Below are 15,547 nucleotides of genomic sequence, written 5' to 3' on the forward strand. Positions count from 1 at the left end.
TGAAGATAATTACTTCCTAGTCCAAACCTCCCGCAGGACGACGGGGGATGGGAGCGGGCAGGGTTTGAACCCGGGACCATCGATAAATCTGAACGACAGTCCAGCGTGCAAACCGCACGACCAGGCAGCCATATTAATGTGGCCCATGCTTAATGAGGTCAACATGTGGCCAGTACCACGACCAACCTCGGTTCGGAAGCAAAGCACTTTACCACTTAGCCACCACACTTCCTTATGGACATTTAAACATTATACATAATTTTGTTTGTACTAATAATGTATGTTTATGAAGGCTGCTATTGAGCTCTCTATGTACTAATGCTAATGCTATTGATATATTGCTGCCTTGCCAAGGTTGGGTTTGAGTTTGTGTCTAATGATCAAGATGTTGTGGAGTCCTTCTGGAAGTTCAGCATCCCATCTAGAGCAATCACTATTCCATTCATGATGGTTGGTTACACCAGAGAACCAAATATTTGTTTGGACAGATCACATCTCAACTTTAAATCACTTTTAATAGGTATTTTGAGTTTAGGATTGTAACCTTACCATAGTATTGCTAAGAAAACAATAGCCAATTATTGTTTTACATAAGCTTATTCTATGAGATTTTTTTTTGTATGAAAAGTGGTGGAGCTTTGTAATTTGGAGAGTACTGCTCTACAGGCATGAGGGCACTGGTGGGGAAATGAACGATCAGCATTTGTCAATTTTTTCTTTTCATTTTAATACAATCACAATCAAACAAATTTTGGTGTTCTAGTTTATGAATAATTTGAAGTCAATTAGCTTAAAAATTGTAAAGGCATAGATCAAATTTAATTTACTTAGAAGTTTGAAATGTGCCCTGAAGTTAAAAAAATATTTTTTGTGTAGAAATCTGTTAGAAAAATATTATTAATAAAATTCTAAATGTTTTCTATTAACTTTCTAGGACGTGAAGCCAAAGAAACAGTATTCCTAACAAACAATGAAGACACAGCATTCCAATTTTATTTTGTGGAAAATTCTTGTCACTCTGAAGGCTACTCCTCCCACATTAAAGTTGAACCAATGACTGGCCAGATTCCACCAAAATCCAGGCATGTATTTCCATTGTCAATTATGCTTCAGAAAGATAGAGAATGAGTGTAAGCACTGGATATTTGTTCCCAGAAGCACAACTTCCTTCATTGTCTTATGAGCTGTTGCATTCTCCAAATCAATTATTCTAAAAGTGATAATAACACTCTTCATACACAAAAGTTGTTTTTTTTTTGGAATCAGTTTTTTAAAACAAACTTGATACCATAACAGACGAATACATAATACCAGGCTTTTTTGTGACAGTATGTACCAGCACCTTTTTCAGTGTGGAGAAAAAATTATTACTTTTCTTTTATTTAACATTTATTATTAATTTATTAGTAGTTAAAAGTTAGGCAATCCATCACTGAGTACCGGCACATAATCACTGAGTACTGGCACGTATTTATTTACAAAATTTACAAACTTGTAAATTTATTTACATAAAAAGCACTGCAAAATACTGTAAAACAAATGAAATACACTTAGATCATTAAGTTTTTAATGTAGATTTAGTTAGTAACCACTTTTTAAATAGTATGCTGTCTAAATGTAGTAGCAGGAGGATTGTTATAATCAGTGCACAGCATAATCTGAATGTGGAATGGAGTGATTGCATGTTGAAAAAGGATTTAGAGTAGAAAGAGAAGCCAAAAAAGAAATAGATGTAAAGAAACATTATTAACATTGTGTATTTTGTAAATATGATTGAAATATCTATAAAAATATGAATTCAGAGTTGGCATGAATACAATATTTTTAAAATATGAATTCACAGTTATATGTGTTGCTTAATAATGAGAGTCTGATGTTCAAATCAAAAAGCTTTTTTTTAACTAAAATGTTTAACTAATTTTGTTTTTTGTTTTTTTTAATAGTGTTCCTATACAAATATATTTTGCACCAAAAACTGAAAAAGAGGTCAACTTTAACTTAAAGTGTAACATACCACACAAAAAGTCACCTTTGACCTTGAATGTCAAGGCTGAGGGGTACCAAATGAACAGTATTTTGTTATGTGAGGATTCTACCTTAAATAGAATAGAGCTAAGTGAAAGAGGAATCAATCAAATTAATTTTGGAGAGGTCAGACCCTTTTTTGTTCATGCTTTTTCTTTGCAAATGCCTTTTGAATTTGGTGTATATCTTTGTTTCCAAATGCCTTTTGAACATGGTATATGTCTTTCTTTCTTAATGCCATTTGAGCATGGTATGTGTGTCCTGAACTAGCCTGGAAAACTTGATAAATCAACACAAATTCAAGATCTAATTGACAACAATGGGATGTGGTAACCGAGTGGTAAAGCCCTTGGCTTCCTAACATAGGGGTTCATTCAAATTCTGATGAAAACTGAAATTTTAAACTTCCATATTTTTAGGATGCCACCAAACTGGGCACCTAGTATACATTGGGGAAGTAAAGGCAGTTAGTCATTGTGCTGGTCACACAGCATCCTAATTAGTATCTGCTACAGAAACAGATGAACTTTATATCATCTGGCTCATAAATTGCAAGGTCTGAAAGGGGTACTTTTAATTGACAAGAATGACTAGAGTAATATAAGCATGCTTGTCTGTAAAGTATAAGCTGTAAAGTATAAGATAAGAGATGACATGCACATTTTATCCTTCTCAGGTGGATATTAATGAAAACATCATCAGACATCTGTTCCTCCTCAATACTGGCAAGTTTAACTTTGACTTTGTGTCTGAGTTTGGTGATAAGGGTACTGGAGCAGAGGCTTTGACCTTAACTCCGCAGAAAGGTGGAGTAATGTGCGGAGAAACTGTTCAGCTCTCATTAGCCTTCTGCCCCCTCAAAAAAGTGGCTCTTAAAAATTGTGATCTGGCAATTAAGGTAAATAAAAAAAACAAAAACAAATTAATTTAGAGACATGTTGCTGTTGTTTTAGTATAGGTTTTATTTGAAGAAATGCATCAGAAAATATAAAAACTACCAGATTGACTGTGAAAAAAAAACAACATTTTAGGCATACATTTTTCTTGAACTGGTAGAATTCTTAAAAAGAAAAAAGAAGCCATTTTTAGGGTATGTTTTAATTTTTGACATTTTAAATACCATCAGGTGCATTTTGCAATCATGTTGTTAAAATTCTTTTAAATGGTTAGTAGTTTACAAATCTTGGCCTTTTTCTGGCCATTTCTTCTGAATATCACTACCAGTGGCTTAGAAGATTTTAACATGCTCCACTAGATTAACACATGGATACACACATAGAACATAATTATTTTGTATAGCTCCTCCTCTGTGGTTGAAGATGAGCACATTTATCATTTCCTATGGACTCGAAAATGGCTGTAAAGTCCAATCCTTGCTTTAAAAAGCCGGCCGCATATGTGGCCTGGTTGGGTTTTGTCAGTTGCACATAGGCCTGCCTCTTCTCTCAGCTTTTTGTTTATCTGGCGCTCTTTCGCCCTGGCCTCTCTTCTTGCTTCAAATCCTGGGGCTCTGAGACTCACAGCTTCTCGCCATGAGAATTATTATATTATTTTATGTTTGGAAGGAATGTCTATTATTTATAAGATAAGATTACGGGTACTATTCTCATTTGTTAATGATCAGGTTTGTTCCGGTGCAATTTGATTGTTAATCTTATTTCTTTTGTCTCCATGCTCTGTTTGCTTTGGTTTAATCTCTTTTATTGACATGTGGTGGGGGGTAGTGGGTATCTGGATAAGATTTTCAGTCTGCCTTTAGGTGCTCAGCAAACATTAAATTTCAACAAAATATTTTTCTGTTTACTCTCCAGGATTTACACTTTTTAATAGATGTATTATCTTATTTTATTATTGTAACCTGTACAACTATATTTCTTATTGATTATTAGGTAATAAATGGCCCTACTTATAATTTGAGTATCATTGGCCAAAGTGTGACCCCTGGCCTGCAATTCTCCTTCAAATCTCACAATTTCGGCAACTGTTTCATCTACAAAACTGGCGTTGACCTTCCAAAGCAGCAAATTATTCTTAAACTGATAAACAAAGACAAGAAGGAAGTGAGGTAATTACTCATTAGAACTTGGTCTAACAAACTTGTACATTACAATCAAAGAAAAATCTTTAGCTATACAGTTTCTATTTAGTAAAGAAATAGTCAAAGATCTTTATAAAGATTTATCTTTAGCCTGTATTCCATGCTGTCAGTTCAAAAATATTAAATGAGATTTCATAAATTTTAAACATAGCTTCTATCTCAAATCAGATTCAATGCAAGTCTTATTTGGATATAAAAAGATTGTTTTCTCTTTTCTTATGTTTATGACATACAGTGTAATGCATTAACCTTTTTACTATAGAGTCAGAAGTTTATATATATGCTGCTTATTATGAGAATAGCATTTAAAATGTATTCAGATTTTTAGTTATGTTTAAATTAAATAAATATAGTTCGTCTCAAAAACATTACACATTATAGTTTCTTTTTCTTTCATTATTAAGTGTGCCACCAAACTATCTATAAGTTATCTTATCCCTAGTGTTATTAAATAGAGTATGGGTTGGGTTGCCTGAATCAGCCAGGAAAACCAATGACTTGGCAGAGTTTAAATATGCATAAATAGGTACACAAATAGGATGTAATCATCTTTTTTGTCTTTTCTAAGATAAGAAGATGAGATATACATTTGATTCTATGTTCTCTTTCTGCCCAGTGTTGATTGTCTAAGTGTACCAACGAGCCAGCTGGCCTTCAAGTTTGAAGCTTGTGTTATTCCTCTAAACAAGAAAAAGAAAGTTACTTTCAGCTTCACTCCAACACAGCCCATCAAATACCAGGAGACTGTTGTCTTTGAGATCAATGGCTTAACCAAACAGAAGATTGAGTTTTTTGGTGTGGGCCATGAGATGAAGGTAAATACTGTGTGAGTGTGATTCATAAGGCATTATCTTTAATTCTGAAAATAAAGGATGAGTGCAGTATTTGATGTAACCATACAGACTTAGTTATTACCTGCATATTTTGTCATTTTTGATGAAGACAAGACAAAGCTGTTGTTTGTAGGAGGGTCTATGTTAAGTTTCCTTTTTATTTTCTGCACGTCTTTGGTAAAAGCTTTTCTTTGGGATTCTAATGCATGCAACATTTATGAGATCTCTCTGGTTGACTCATGCAGAGGCCAACTGGTGCCAGCTTCCTTCCTCTTTGCCAGTGAGGGTACAGTAGCACCTGAGTTTATCTTTATAGTTCTTCTAAGGGTGCCTTTGTTATGCCATCCTCATTTAAGCTTGCCAAGAGAGATTGCTTTGGGCATGTGGTCATCCCCCATAACATGAGATTATTCTGTCACCATATATATGGCGCAATCTAATGCCTTAATTGGCCTACACACATGATACTGCTGGCCTTATGATCAAAAGATGCCAAAAAAAAAGGTAAAATAAAACAAAGATGCTATATCTAGAATTCATGACATGAAAAGTGTGGTGAGTGGTTGATCCAATGGAGGATGCTAAAGAAAGAGGTTGTCCCTCTAATGGAAATGGACTGAAAAGTGTGAAAGTGGCGCTGAGTTCCAGTAAAAAAAAACAGCGCAAAGAATCTGAATAATATATTTAATATTTCTATATTGAATTGAGGAGCCCAAGAAAAGTCAGAGCTTGTACATAGTCAAAAGTCTTTGTCAGAGAGCATTATGATGCTTAGGGTTAAAAAAACAAAACAAAAAGTGTGTTTCGGAGAGAGAGAGGGTGAGAGAGAAAGAAGGAGAGAGAGATATTTATAAGGAATGAAAAAGAGAGAGAACCATTTCATTTTGCTGTAACAAATACAATAATTCATGGGATAAAAGTATGTTAGGGGAAAGGTGGCTCATTTATTGGAAATTTAAAGAAAAAGAAGTGGGAAGTTCCTGCCATAGATCAACGGGCGTATAGCCGATGTGCAGTGCTAGTTATGTTAAAATGTTAACTGAAGTAACACCCAGTTCAAAATAAGTCGATGAAAGGTATAATTTCTGATCATTGTTCAGACCACTCAACTTTCTTGTATTGTTTAGACCTGAAATACTAGTTAACACTTCTTAACTTGTAATGTATTATACCAAACAATCGTTGATCAGTGGAAATGTATGTTTCACCTGTTAGATTTCCATATCTCTGTATCACTGCAGTTTGTCTTGTTTATCTCTTGTTTTAGATTGAAGTGGCTGACCCAGCACACAAATGTGTGAACCTTGGAGCTAAGATGGTGGGTGATAACGTCAGAAAGTTTATCCCAGTGGTCAACAACAGTCCTGCTCCCATCACCTTCAATTTAGCATTGACTCCAACTGAACCAGCTTTACAACAGAAAGAAGTGCTTTCCATTGCCCCCAAAGAGCAGATTACTCTAGAAGCTAATGGTGGAACAACAAAAGTTGAGGTCTGGTTCAGACCAAAAGCCCGCATCCCGCAATTCACAGAAGAGGTGAGATGAGAAATATAAGTAGTAGTTTAAAGTGCAGTGTCAGAAAGGTCAAGGACTAGGATATTGTAAGGAGTAGGATTGAACTTTGCTTGAGGAATTTTTTTCGGTAATTATCATCTCTGAAATAAAACAATTATCTCAGACCATGAAAAATACGGAGTGCAGTGGCTTCTGAACCTGGTGTCCTGGGTTTGAATCTTGTTGAAGACTGTGATTTTTAATTTCAGGATTTTAGGGCACCCCAGAATCCTCCCAACTCTAAAGGGTACCTGACTTAAGTTGGGGAAGGTAAAGGTGGTTAGTCTTTGTGCTGGCCACATGACTTCCTGCTCATTAACTGTTGACCAAAGAAAAAGATGACCTTAACTTTATCTACCCAATAGATTGCAATGTCTGAAAGGGGGACATTTATGAAAAATATAGCAATCCATGGTGTAGGAAAAGAATAAATGATAATTTAAATTACTGAAATGTTTTGACAATATTCTCTGAGATTTCTAGTATTTTTTTTTGAGTCAGCATAACCTTATGGTTTAGTGAGTCAGCATAACCTTATGGCTGAGTGAGTCAGCATAAGTAATGGTTAAATCAATTTTGTGAAAAAAATTTCAGGTGTTAATGGAATGTGCAGGAATGTCCCAGCCTCTTTTTGTCGTAAAGGGATCTTGCCTGGGCATGGAAATTAACCTGGACTCCGACTATTTGGCATTCGGAACAGTCTACCAGCGCAGCTCCAGCACTAGGAAGCTAGTCATGACCAACTCTGGTGACATGAATTCTAAGTATGTTATTTATTGAGGTCCTTAATAAACATTAAATAAGCACAACAAGCTTCTGTGAATGTACATAATGTTTATTCTTTTTTAACACTTGTTAAGCCTTCATTTTTTTTTCTTATTAGCTTTAATTATCAAATTATAAGTGTTGAATGCCCTAATGCAAAAGTGGATAAAATGTTTACATTATACGTATGAGGCTTAGATAAAGTGTTGAATATATCTACTGAAATCTGATATACAGTCAAATCCTGTTAATCAGGCCACTGGTTAATTGAACCAGCCAGTTATTTGAACTGAATCCTAAAGCATAGTAACAATTCTATTATTGAGTCAAATGTGGTTAATCAGACTATAAGGTAAGTAGGGCTACAACAATCCTGTCCCAATGAGTTCCAATTAACAGGATTCAACTGTATTTATCAGATTACTTTGAAGCCGTATCAGTTTTTTAAGTTTAACAACTTATGAACTGAACTGAATGTTAATATGTACTTTCTACACATACTTTTTTTTTCATTCAAAAATTTAAGTTGTTAAATATGTTCATAACTTTGTTGCAATCATTTGAGTCAACTCATTTTGTTGCTTTCTCTACTTCTGTGACTAGATTCCGCTGGGACATCAAACGTTTCAAGCCAGATTTTAGCATCTCACCAGTAGAAGGCTACATCACTCCTGGCATGGAAGTAGTTTTTGATGTAGAGTTTCATCCTCAATCTGTCAGTGGTGACGTACGATATGATGTAAGGGACATTTTTACAAATTGTGCTTCCAAATGAATAGAAAGCTATTTCTAACTAAAAATAAGGGAATTAATTTTTTTTTCATGAAATTTTTTGCTGATCTCAACAATACTTAATGTATTTTTTTTGTAAGCATAATAAAAAAATGAAACAAATTATTTTATTACAAGTGTGTTGTTTAAAAACATTATGCTACCAAGGAGATGCAATTGATGAAAAGAATAGAGCTCAGTTACTTTATAATGCTTGCTAATGAAAATAAGATTATAACTAGCACTGCTAACTGGCATTTAAATTTCTAAAAAAAAAATATTTATTTTAAATATTTTAAAAATTAGTAGTATCCATTAATGAGGTTTAAAAATCCTTTGACTTTAATATTTTCCAGAAAGTGAAATGCTTCCTGGATGGAGGCCCACATAAGGCAGTTACATTGACTTTAACTGGTTCCTGTACTGGCATCCCACCGGTTAAAGAGGTTCAGGGTTTCCAGTGTGTCGTTAGGCAGACGGATACTCGTCAGATCATGATACCAAACAAAAGTAATCAGGTCTGGAACCTGAAGCCAGTCATAGATGGAGAGTACTGGACTGGACCTGTCTCTTTCATTGTAGAACCTCAGCAGACCAAGTCATACGAGCTGACTTACAGACCACTGACTATGACCAGTGAGAACAAGAAGCATACAGTAAGTCAATTTTCAAGTTTGAATTGCAGTTTGAAGAAAGTGTCCTTGCTTCCTTTAAAGGTGGTTTTTCAAATTTGAGTTATTGACATATTTAAATTCATTTTGCCATTTTTTATTCAAATGCTTAGAAACATTTATATATAATAAATTAGACTGTAAATTCTTGACATCTAAAAAAATGGGGTTCTTTGAGATTTGGTTTTTAGGTTAGGCATACGTTCCCTCAACAATACAGAAAGCTAATCTACATCTAACCAATCATATCGCTTCATTCTCACAGTAGCTGTTAGGCTTAGGGACTAGTCCATAGCAATGGTACATAAAATATATATATATAAGCATTAGGATAACCAGCATGAGAAAAAAAACACATTTTCATTCAAAGCCCACCCTGTCCCAAAAAGTAAATAGATTGTGTGTCTGACTGATTCTAACAAACTGGTCAGTGTAAGGCTATTCAAGGCTATGTATAGTTGGTCATGACAAGACAACCAAGTGATTGTGTTTGTGTTTGTTGAGTGGTCAGGCGAGAAAATAGGTACTGCCATGGTTAGTCAAGCATGTAAATCTACTCTTAGCACATATTTTTTTCTTTGCTTACAAGATCTAATTAAATATCTAACTGCATAGACCTAGATCTATTTCTTTTACCAGAATGTAAAACTTTGCTGTAAGGTTTTCCGTTATACAGTAAGTCAATAGATTTAACCCAGTTAAAATCTGACCATTTTGGATGCACAGGAAAAATACGTCAGAAAAACATCAATTATTAAGTTATTATTGAAAATGTATTCATTTTCTGTAAATCAAAACACATTGCTTCAAAAATTGTCGAAACCATCAGAGTTTCCCTTTAAAAAGCTTAAGAACTCAACTCCTTACTATGCCCTTATACTGGTATAGTATCTATTAGAACTGAGTGGATTCAATAAACACCCTAATCCTCAGTATGCTGGCACCTAGATTGACTCAAACCATCATATCAATAAACCATAGCTCTGATATATTGCATGTAGTTCTTTAAAACTTTGTAACCTTATGTTTTTTAGACATAATTGGGTGTATCTAATCAAGTATTTAATCACATTGTTTTCTCATTGTTCTAATTCACTATGATTTCTCAAAAGTAACTGGAAATATTGAAGATAAAAGATAGTCAATCTTCTTCATTTATATAGCTTTCAAGTACATGTAGTCCAAATGCTTATGTTTCAGAATTTGCCCAAAACTTATGTAGAATTGATAAGTTTCTCTACTTAGAGATAGCCTGATGTTTTTTTTAGTGTTTATTTCTAATTTTTAATAAATTTCTTCAATTTCAGGGATCCATTTTCTTTCCTCTCCCTGATGGCTCAGGTCTCCTCTTTAACCTTGTAGGAACGGCTGAACCTCCAAAAGTTCTAGCTAGAATTCAGCGAGATGTTCCTTGTAAAACAGGTTACTCTGAACTTCTCCCTGTTTTTAACTGGCTCAAAAAAACACAAAGGTAATTTACAGTTTGTTTGTTTTGTTTTTTAATTTTGTTTTTGATAATAAATGTTATCATCATTCCATTTAAGTATGACGATGCTTCATCTTTATATAACTAACATTTTTTGTGACAATATAGTCCAATCCTTGAGCATTAGTCTCTTCTTTCTTATGACCTATCTAACAAATGGCTGCCTGGCCATGTGGTATGTGCTCTGGACTGTGAACCCCACCACTCTTATTATCCGCCATCCTGCCAGAGGTTTAGGCTAGGATGTAGTAATTTTCAATTCTGAAGGACATCTAGAACATGTAAAACAAATAATATGCAAAAAGATTAATCCAGATGCTTGCTAATTTTGACGTGCCCAAGGTTTACATCTCATTTATACATAGCTTGTTGACATTTTTATATCAATAGATCTTTAACTATTCAGCCTGGCTCATGTAACACACCAAGTCATCTTAAAAGTCTTAAGAATGGCAAATATACTTTTTATTTTAGCTTGTTAATACATCAGTAAGGAAAATCATAAATCCCTATAAAACTTCAGCTGTTTGGGGCAAAAATCAAATTTAACAGCTACCCTTGTGTAAATCAACTCATTTATAAAAGAGAGACCAAATCTCATTAAATACATTTCAACTAACAAAAATTCTGATACAAAAAACTTCACATATTTAGGCTTAACCATAAGGACTCAAAATAATAAAGAAATTCTGTAACAAGTTAGTCTACAACTTTGAACAACATTTATGTTATTTTATTTTAAACTGATATATTTAAGTTTTTTTTCCCATTATTTTGTTTGAGTTTCACATTGCTCAAAACTTGACAGTAAGAAATGTCGTTGCCTTGTTTCAACTACTCTTTAGATTTCGTGTGAAGATTGAGCCTGTGAAACCAGAGAAACTAGAACCTGGCACCACGGTGAAAGGTGTGGAGTACATTGATGTTCCAGCCAATGGGAAGAAAGATTATAAGCTGTCATTTTATGCATATAAAGAAGGAATCTCAACTCTTAAGGTATAATTTTACTAGTTTGAATTGAAAATAACGATCAATATTTATTATACTAAAAAAACAAACCCAAACATATTCATAAATCATAGTCAGGCCTCATCTTTACTTTTACTAAGACAATAACTTTTGACATATATTGACCAAAAAAAAAATTGTCCACATCTGCAAACACACAAATTTCAAATTAAAATACCTTAATTAATTAAAAATATTTTTTACTGATCATATTGGATCATATACAAATTCAATTATTTTGTGCAACGTGTAACACTGTTTGTCAGTTCAGTTAAATATACTTAGGATTTGATTTGTACCAAACAGCTATTTGGTTTATTTTATTTATCTTGCTTGCATGGTGCCCCAATGGTCCAACAAACTAAAGGATAGGTATAGGTAGTCTTACTAATTTTCAACATTGAGATAACAAATCAATCCATATTGAAAGATACATTAAAAAAATGTAAGTTTATCCCTAGAACAATTTTCTTAACGCCACACAAAAAAATAAAGGCCTGCTTGTTTGATAGGTTGTATTGTTTGTATCTTGCATAGCAATTCAATGCTAGACTTTATCTTTAGTTGCAGATTTCTTTACCAAATATTTTTACTTAGCTCATAATGTAACAATCTATTAGCTCATAATGTATCATTCTGTTAGCTTATCATGTAACATTCTAGTTCCTATTATTTTAACATTCTTGTAGCTCAAGGCAGCATACTAAATGTAACATTCTAACATTATGTGGCTTTTTAATAGCTCAAAATATAACATTCTAATAGCTCCTATGTTAACATTCATGTAGCTCTAGGTAACATTCTAACTGAAATATTCTAGTGACTTATAACATGGCTCATAATGTAACGATGATTCTTTATTTGATTTCAAACAGGTTACATTCGTCAATGAACAAACTCAAGAGTACCAATTTTATGAGGTTACGTTCAAGGCAACAAAGCCAGGGGTCATTTCAACTATATATTTGGCCACCCCAGTTAGGCAGAGTGTCCCTTACACACTGACATTGGACAACCCACTGTCTAATCAGGTGACCTTCTCTATCAGCTGTACAGTGGCAGAAGTGATGCTGCCCAGCCAATTGGTAATCCCTGCAGCTTCACAAGTAAGCAACTTGAATTATAGAACAAGATCTCACAACCATCTCAAACATTTGATTAATCAGTTTGATTATCGATTAAACATGATAGTTTTATACATTTTCTAACTGTCACAAAATAATAATAGGGTTAACTATTTGATTAATGAGGATTTTTCAGTTCTTAACTGTAACATTGGAAGGGTCAAATAACTTTCTATGAGATGAATTTATGATTTTTTACAAGCTTCTATCAACTCTGTCTGTCTGGGCCAACAGTTTGTAGACGTTATTTCTTAGATAACCAATCTTGGATCAATCTGAAATTTTGCACAATTATTTCTTTTAGCTGACAACACAATAATCAATATAAAAATTAACCAATTAGTTAATTAACTATTGGTAATAAATTACTTGGTTTGGTACCTCAAACAAGGGAAAGACATAGTACTTGAAGTGGTGGTATAAGCTGAATTAGTCCCCTTTATATTAGGCTGCCGTCTGAGGCTTAGTGAACATAAACATGAAATAGAAACTATAGATTACTATACAATCTTCCATGTTCATAGACTTTGGTATCAGAGTGGTTACCGCTTGGCTTGAGAAGCCTAAGAAGGCTTTAGCCCACAAATTTGAATGCAGGTCATTTCCTTTTTTTTAAAAATACATTTACAAAGCGATCAGATACCCTGTGCTTTCTCCCCCTTTCCAACTGGTCCAGACAAGTGATAGGTTCATTGCGTATTGAGAAAGCTAAAAGTATGACAAAAACAGTTGGGAAAAAAATATTTCTAATCACACAGATCTATTATTGTTAGTCTAGATTCTAGATGTATTACAAATTTAATGACATGACTGATCCAAGCTAATTGATAGACATTGATATAAATTTTATTTTGCTTGTTCTTGATTTAGTATTTCTTCATAGTGTATGCCTGTATGTGTTTCCAAATATCCCTTTAGAAAAACTAAATCTTCATTTTTGTTACTACCAGGGTCATTTGACTTTAGAATATCAGCCTTTGAAAGTGGGTGAGGTCACAGGTCGTCTTGAACTAAACTGTGCAGACCTAGGTCAGTATTTGTATGATATGGTTTTGAATGCCCAACCTAGTGGCCAGGAGAAGCCCATATACTTCAGAACATGGCTTGGTTCAAGCGTTACCCAAGTTGCTAAGTTTTTAAACTTTGCTAAACAAAAAACAGACTATTCTTGCAAGGTAAGTAACCAAGATAATACTTTTTGAAAATTAGGAAATCATGTGCATTTGCCCACCATGTGGGAGAGAGCAAATTAATAGTTCCTATCATTGTTATAAATTTTCTCTAAAAACAAATCATTCTAAGCGAATTAATGTAATTCTTTTTATTTTTCTCTTTTTTTAATTTCCTCTTGTATAGGACTTTCATGCTGTAGAGGGCTCTGTCCTCTCATGTTCAATCTCATTTCTGGATCACATGGGGGGGGGGGGGGGGAGCATCAAGGACAAGGTTTCCTTGCTTTTGGGTGCTCACCGAACATGAGTTTGAGTGTAATTAGAAATTGGTTCTTGAGCCTCATTTTTAGGTATAGGTAGCCAGCCAGTCTATGGCACTTCATCCACACTTTTCATCTAGGCCTAGATCTATATCTATAATAGCTTTTACCAACTTACTGGACGAGTGAAAATGATTGGGTGAAATTCTAATTGACCTTTTCTTTCTGTTCCTTTCTTCCTTTTAATCAGCAGATTTTTATGCTATAGGATATATTGGTATCATAGAGAAAAATGTGAAAAATTATGATCCGAACATTACAAATAGTTTAAGAGCTTATTCTGTTTGTTTACTTTCTCTGAGAAACAAAAAAAAACAACTCCATATTTATTGGAGACCTACTGATCTATGGGGCATGTTGTAAAGCTAATCTGTTTTTGTTATGAATGACTACCAAAGTTATCAGCAGACCAGCCTCATGACTGAATGTCTTTATATATGCCAGGTACCCTTATTCGCTGGGTGTAATGAAGGGCTATCTATATCCCTATACATTAAAATTTTTGCATATAAATCTTTGCATACAAATCTTTGCCCTGTTCCTCCTTTCGCTATGTATGTATAGAATAATAATATTGCTTTTCAATCTAATAATTTAATTTTTTATTTTGGTATACAACATTTGTCATCAATCGCATTACATTTAGTCTTTTTCACAGCATAACTTTGAATTCATAAAACTAGAAATGATTAACTCTATATTTTGATTATTTTGCAAAATTTATATCCCCTAGATTGACAATCCTGATTTCCATGTTGAAAAAACAATAGCTGCTGCCCCTGGTTCAACAGGTGGCACTGAGGTAGCACTAGATGTTGTGTTTGAGCCCTCCAAATTGGGAGAGCAGAGGGCACAGCTGACAGTCACATCACCGCTCGGCAGTGACTACATTTTCCCATTGTTTGGTACCTGCATATCTCCTAAACCACAAGGACCTTTCACTGTGAAATCAGGCACCAATTTGTCAATCGTCTTTAGGAATATTTTCAGCACCACAACACCTTTCACATTTCAGGTTTGTACTTGAATCCATTTGTCACCCTTTTAATGTTAAGGTATTTCACCATCTTGTTTTCATTTTTTAAAAGTATATTGAATATCTTCAAAACACATTGCCACAGTAAGCAACTTACACTTGAGAATGTCAAGAAAATCTTACTGCTGTAAACTCTAGACAATGCTTTGATGATCTTGATGGTTCAAGATTCAAACCCTGCCTGACACCATCCCCTATCATCCAGCAGGAGGTTTGGCTAGGATGTAATTATCTTCAAATCTGAAGAAACATCAGAAACATGTCAAAATATTTTACAAACAAATATTGTAAAATTATGTGACCCTGGATGGAAATATGGATCCAGATAACTTTACTTGATTGGTTCTTTTTTGGGTACTGGTATGTTCAAATCAAATGTCAGCCTGGTCACTGCTAGGTAATGTGGCCAATTTAGAGGTCCTTGGATTGAATCCTCATTGGAACTTATATATGTTTAACCATATTTTCTTTCATATTCTTCTCTCAAAATGACATGTTGATTTGATAAAAAAACAAATTGACCCAAATAATGCATTTTTATGTTCCAAGATAGAAAGTGAGGCATTGTTTCTGTAGCAAAAAAAAAGTATTTATTTTTGTTTGCATTTAATAAAGTTTCTTTTTTTCTTTTTTTTTCTTTAAATTACTGGGGTTTTTTTTTGTTGTCTTTTTTTAATTTACTG

At 33.9% G+C, this 15,547-nt stretch overlaps 1 protein-coding gene across 17 annotated transcripts in view; it reads left to right on the forward strand.

Annotated features, from left to right (window-relative positions):
• The window catches only part of LOC106059989 (hydrocephalus-inducing protein homolog), a 113,915-nt gene that overhangs the window by 97,345 nt on the left and 1,023 nt on the right, over window positions 1-15,547 (forward strand). For all 17 annotated transcript variants that reach the window (XM_056036850.1, XM_056036857.1, XM_056036853.1 and 14 more), the window contains 15 exons: window positions 355-520; window positions 935-1,082; window positions 1,944-2,151; window positions 2,702-2,923; window positions 3,915-4,090; window positions 4,740-4,938; window positions 6,224-6,493; window positions 7,106-7,275; window positions 7,880-8,015; window positions 8,404-8,703; window positions 10,026-10,189; window positions 11,050-11,200; window positions 12,088-12,318; window positions 13,287-13,511; window positions 14,562-14,843. In XM_056036850.1, coding sequence (XP_055892825.1) covers window positions 355-520; window positions 935-1,082; window positions 1,944-2,151; window positions 2,702-2,923; window positions 3,915-4,090; window positions 4,740-4,938; window positions 6,224-6,493; window positions 7,106-7,275; window positions 7,880-8,015; window positions 8,404-8,703; window positions 10,026-10,189; window positions 11,050-11,200; window positions 12,088-12,318; window positions 13,287-13,511; window positions 14,562-14,843 — 3,048 coding nt within the window. The remainder of the gene's footprint in view (window positions 1-354; window positions 521-934; window positions 1,083-1,943; window positions 2,152-2,701; window positions 2,924-3,914; window positions 4,091-4,739; window positions 4,939-6,223; window positions 6,494-7,105; window positions 7,276-7,879; window positions 8,016-8,403; window positions 8,704-10,025; window positions 10,190-11,049; window positions 11,201-12,087; window positions 12,319-13,286; window positions 13,512-14,561; window positions 14,844-15,547) is intronic.

This window comes from Biomphalaria glabrata, chromosome 7, assembly GCF_947242115.1.
Source record: "Biomphalaria glabrata chromosome 7, xgBioGlab47.1, whole genome shotgun sequence".
Taxonomy (NCBI): domain Eukaryota; kingdom Metazoa; phylum Mollusca; class Gastropoda; family Planorbidae; genus Biomphalaria; species Biomphalaria glabrata.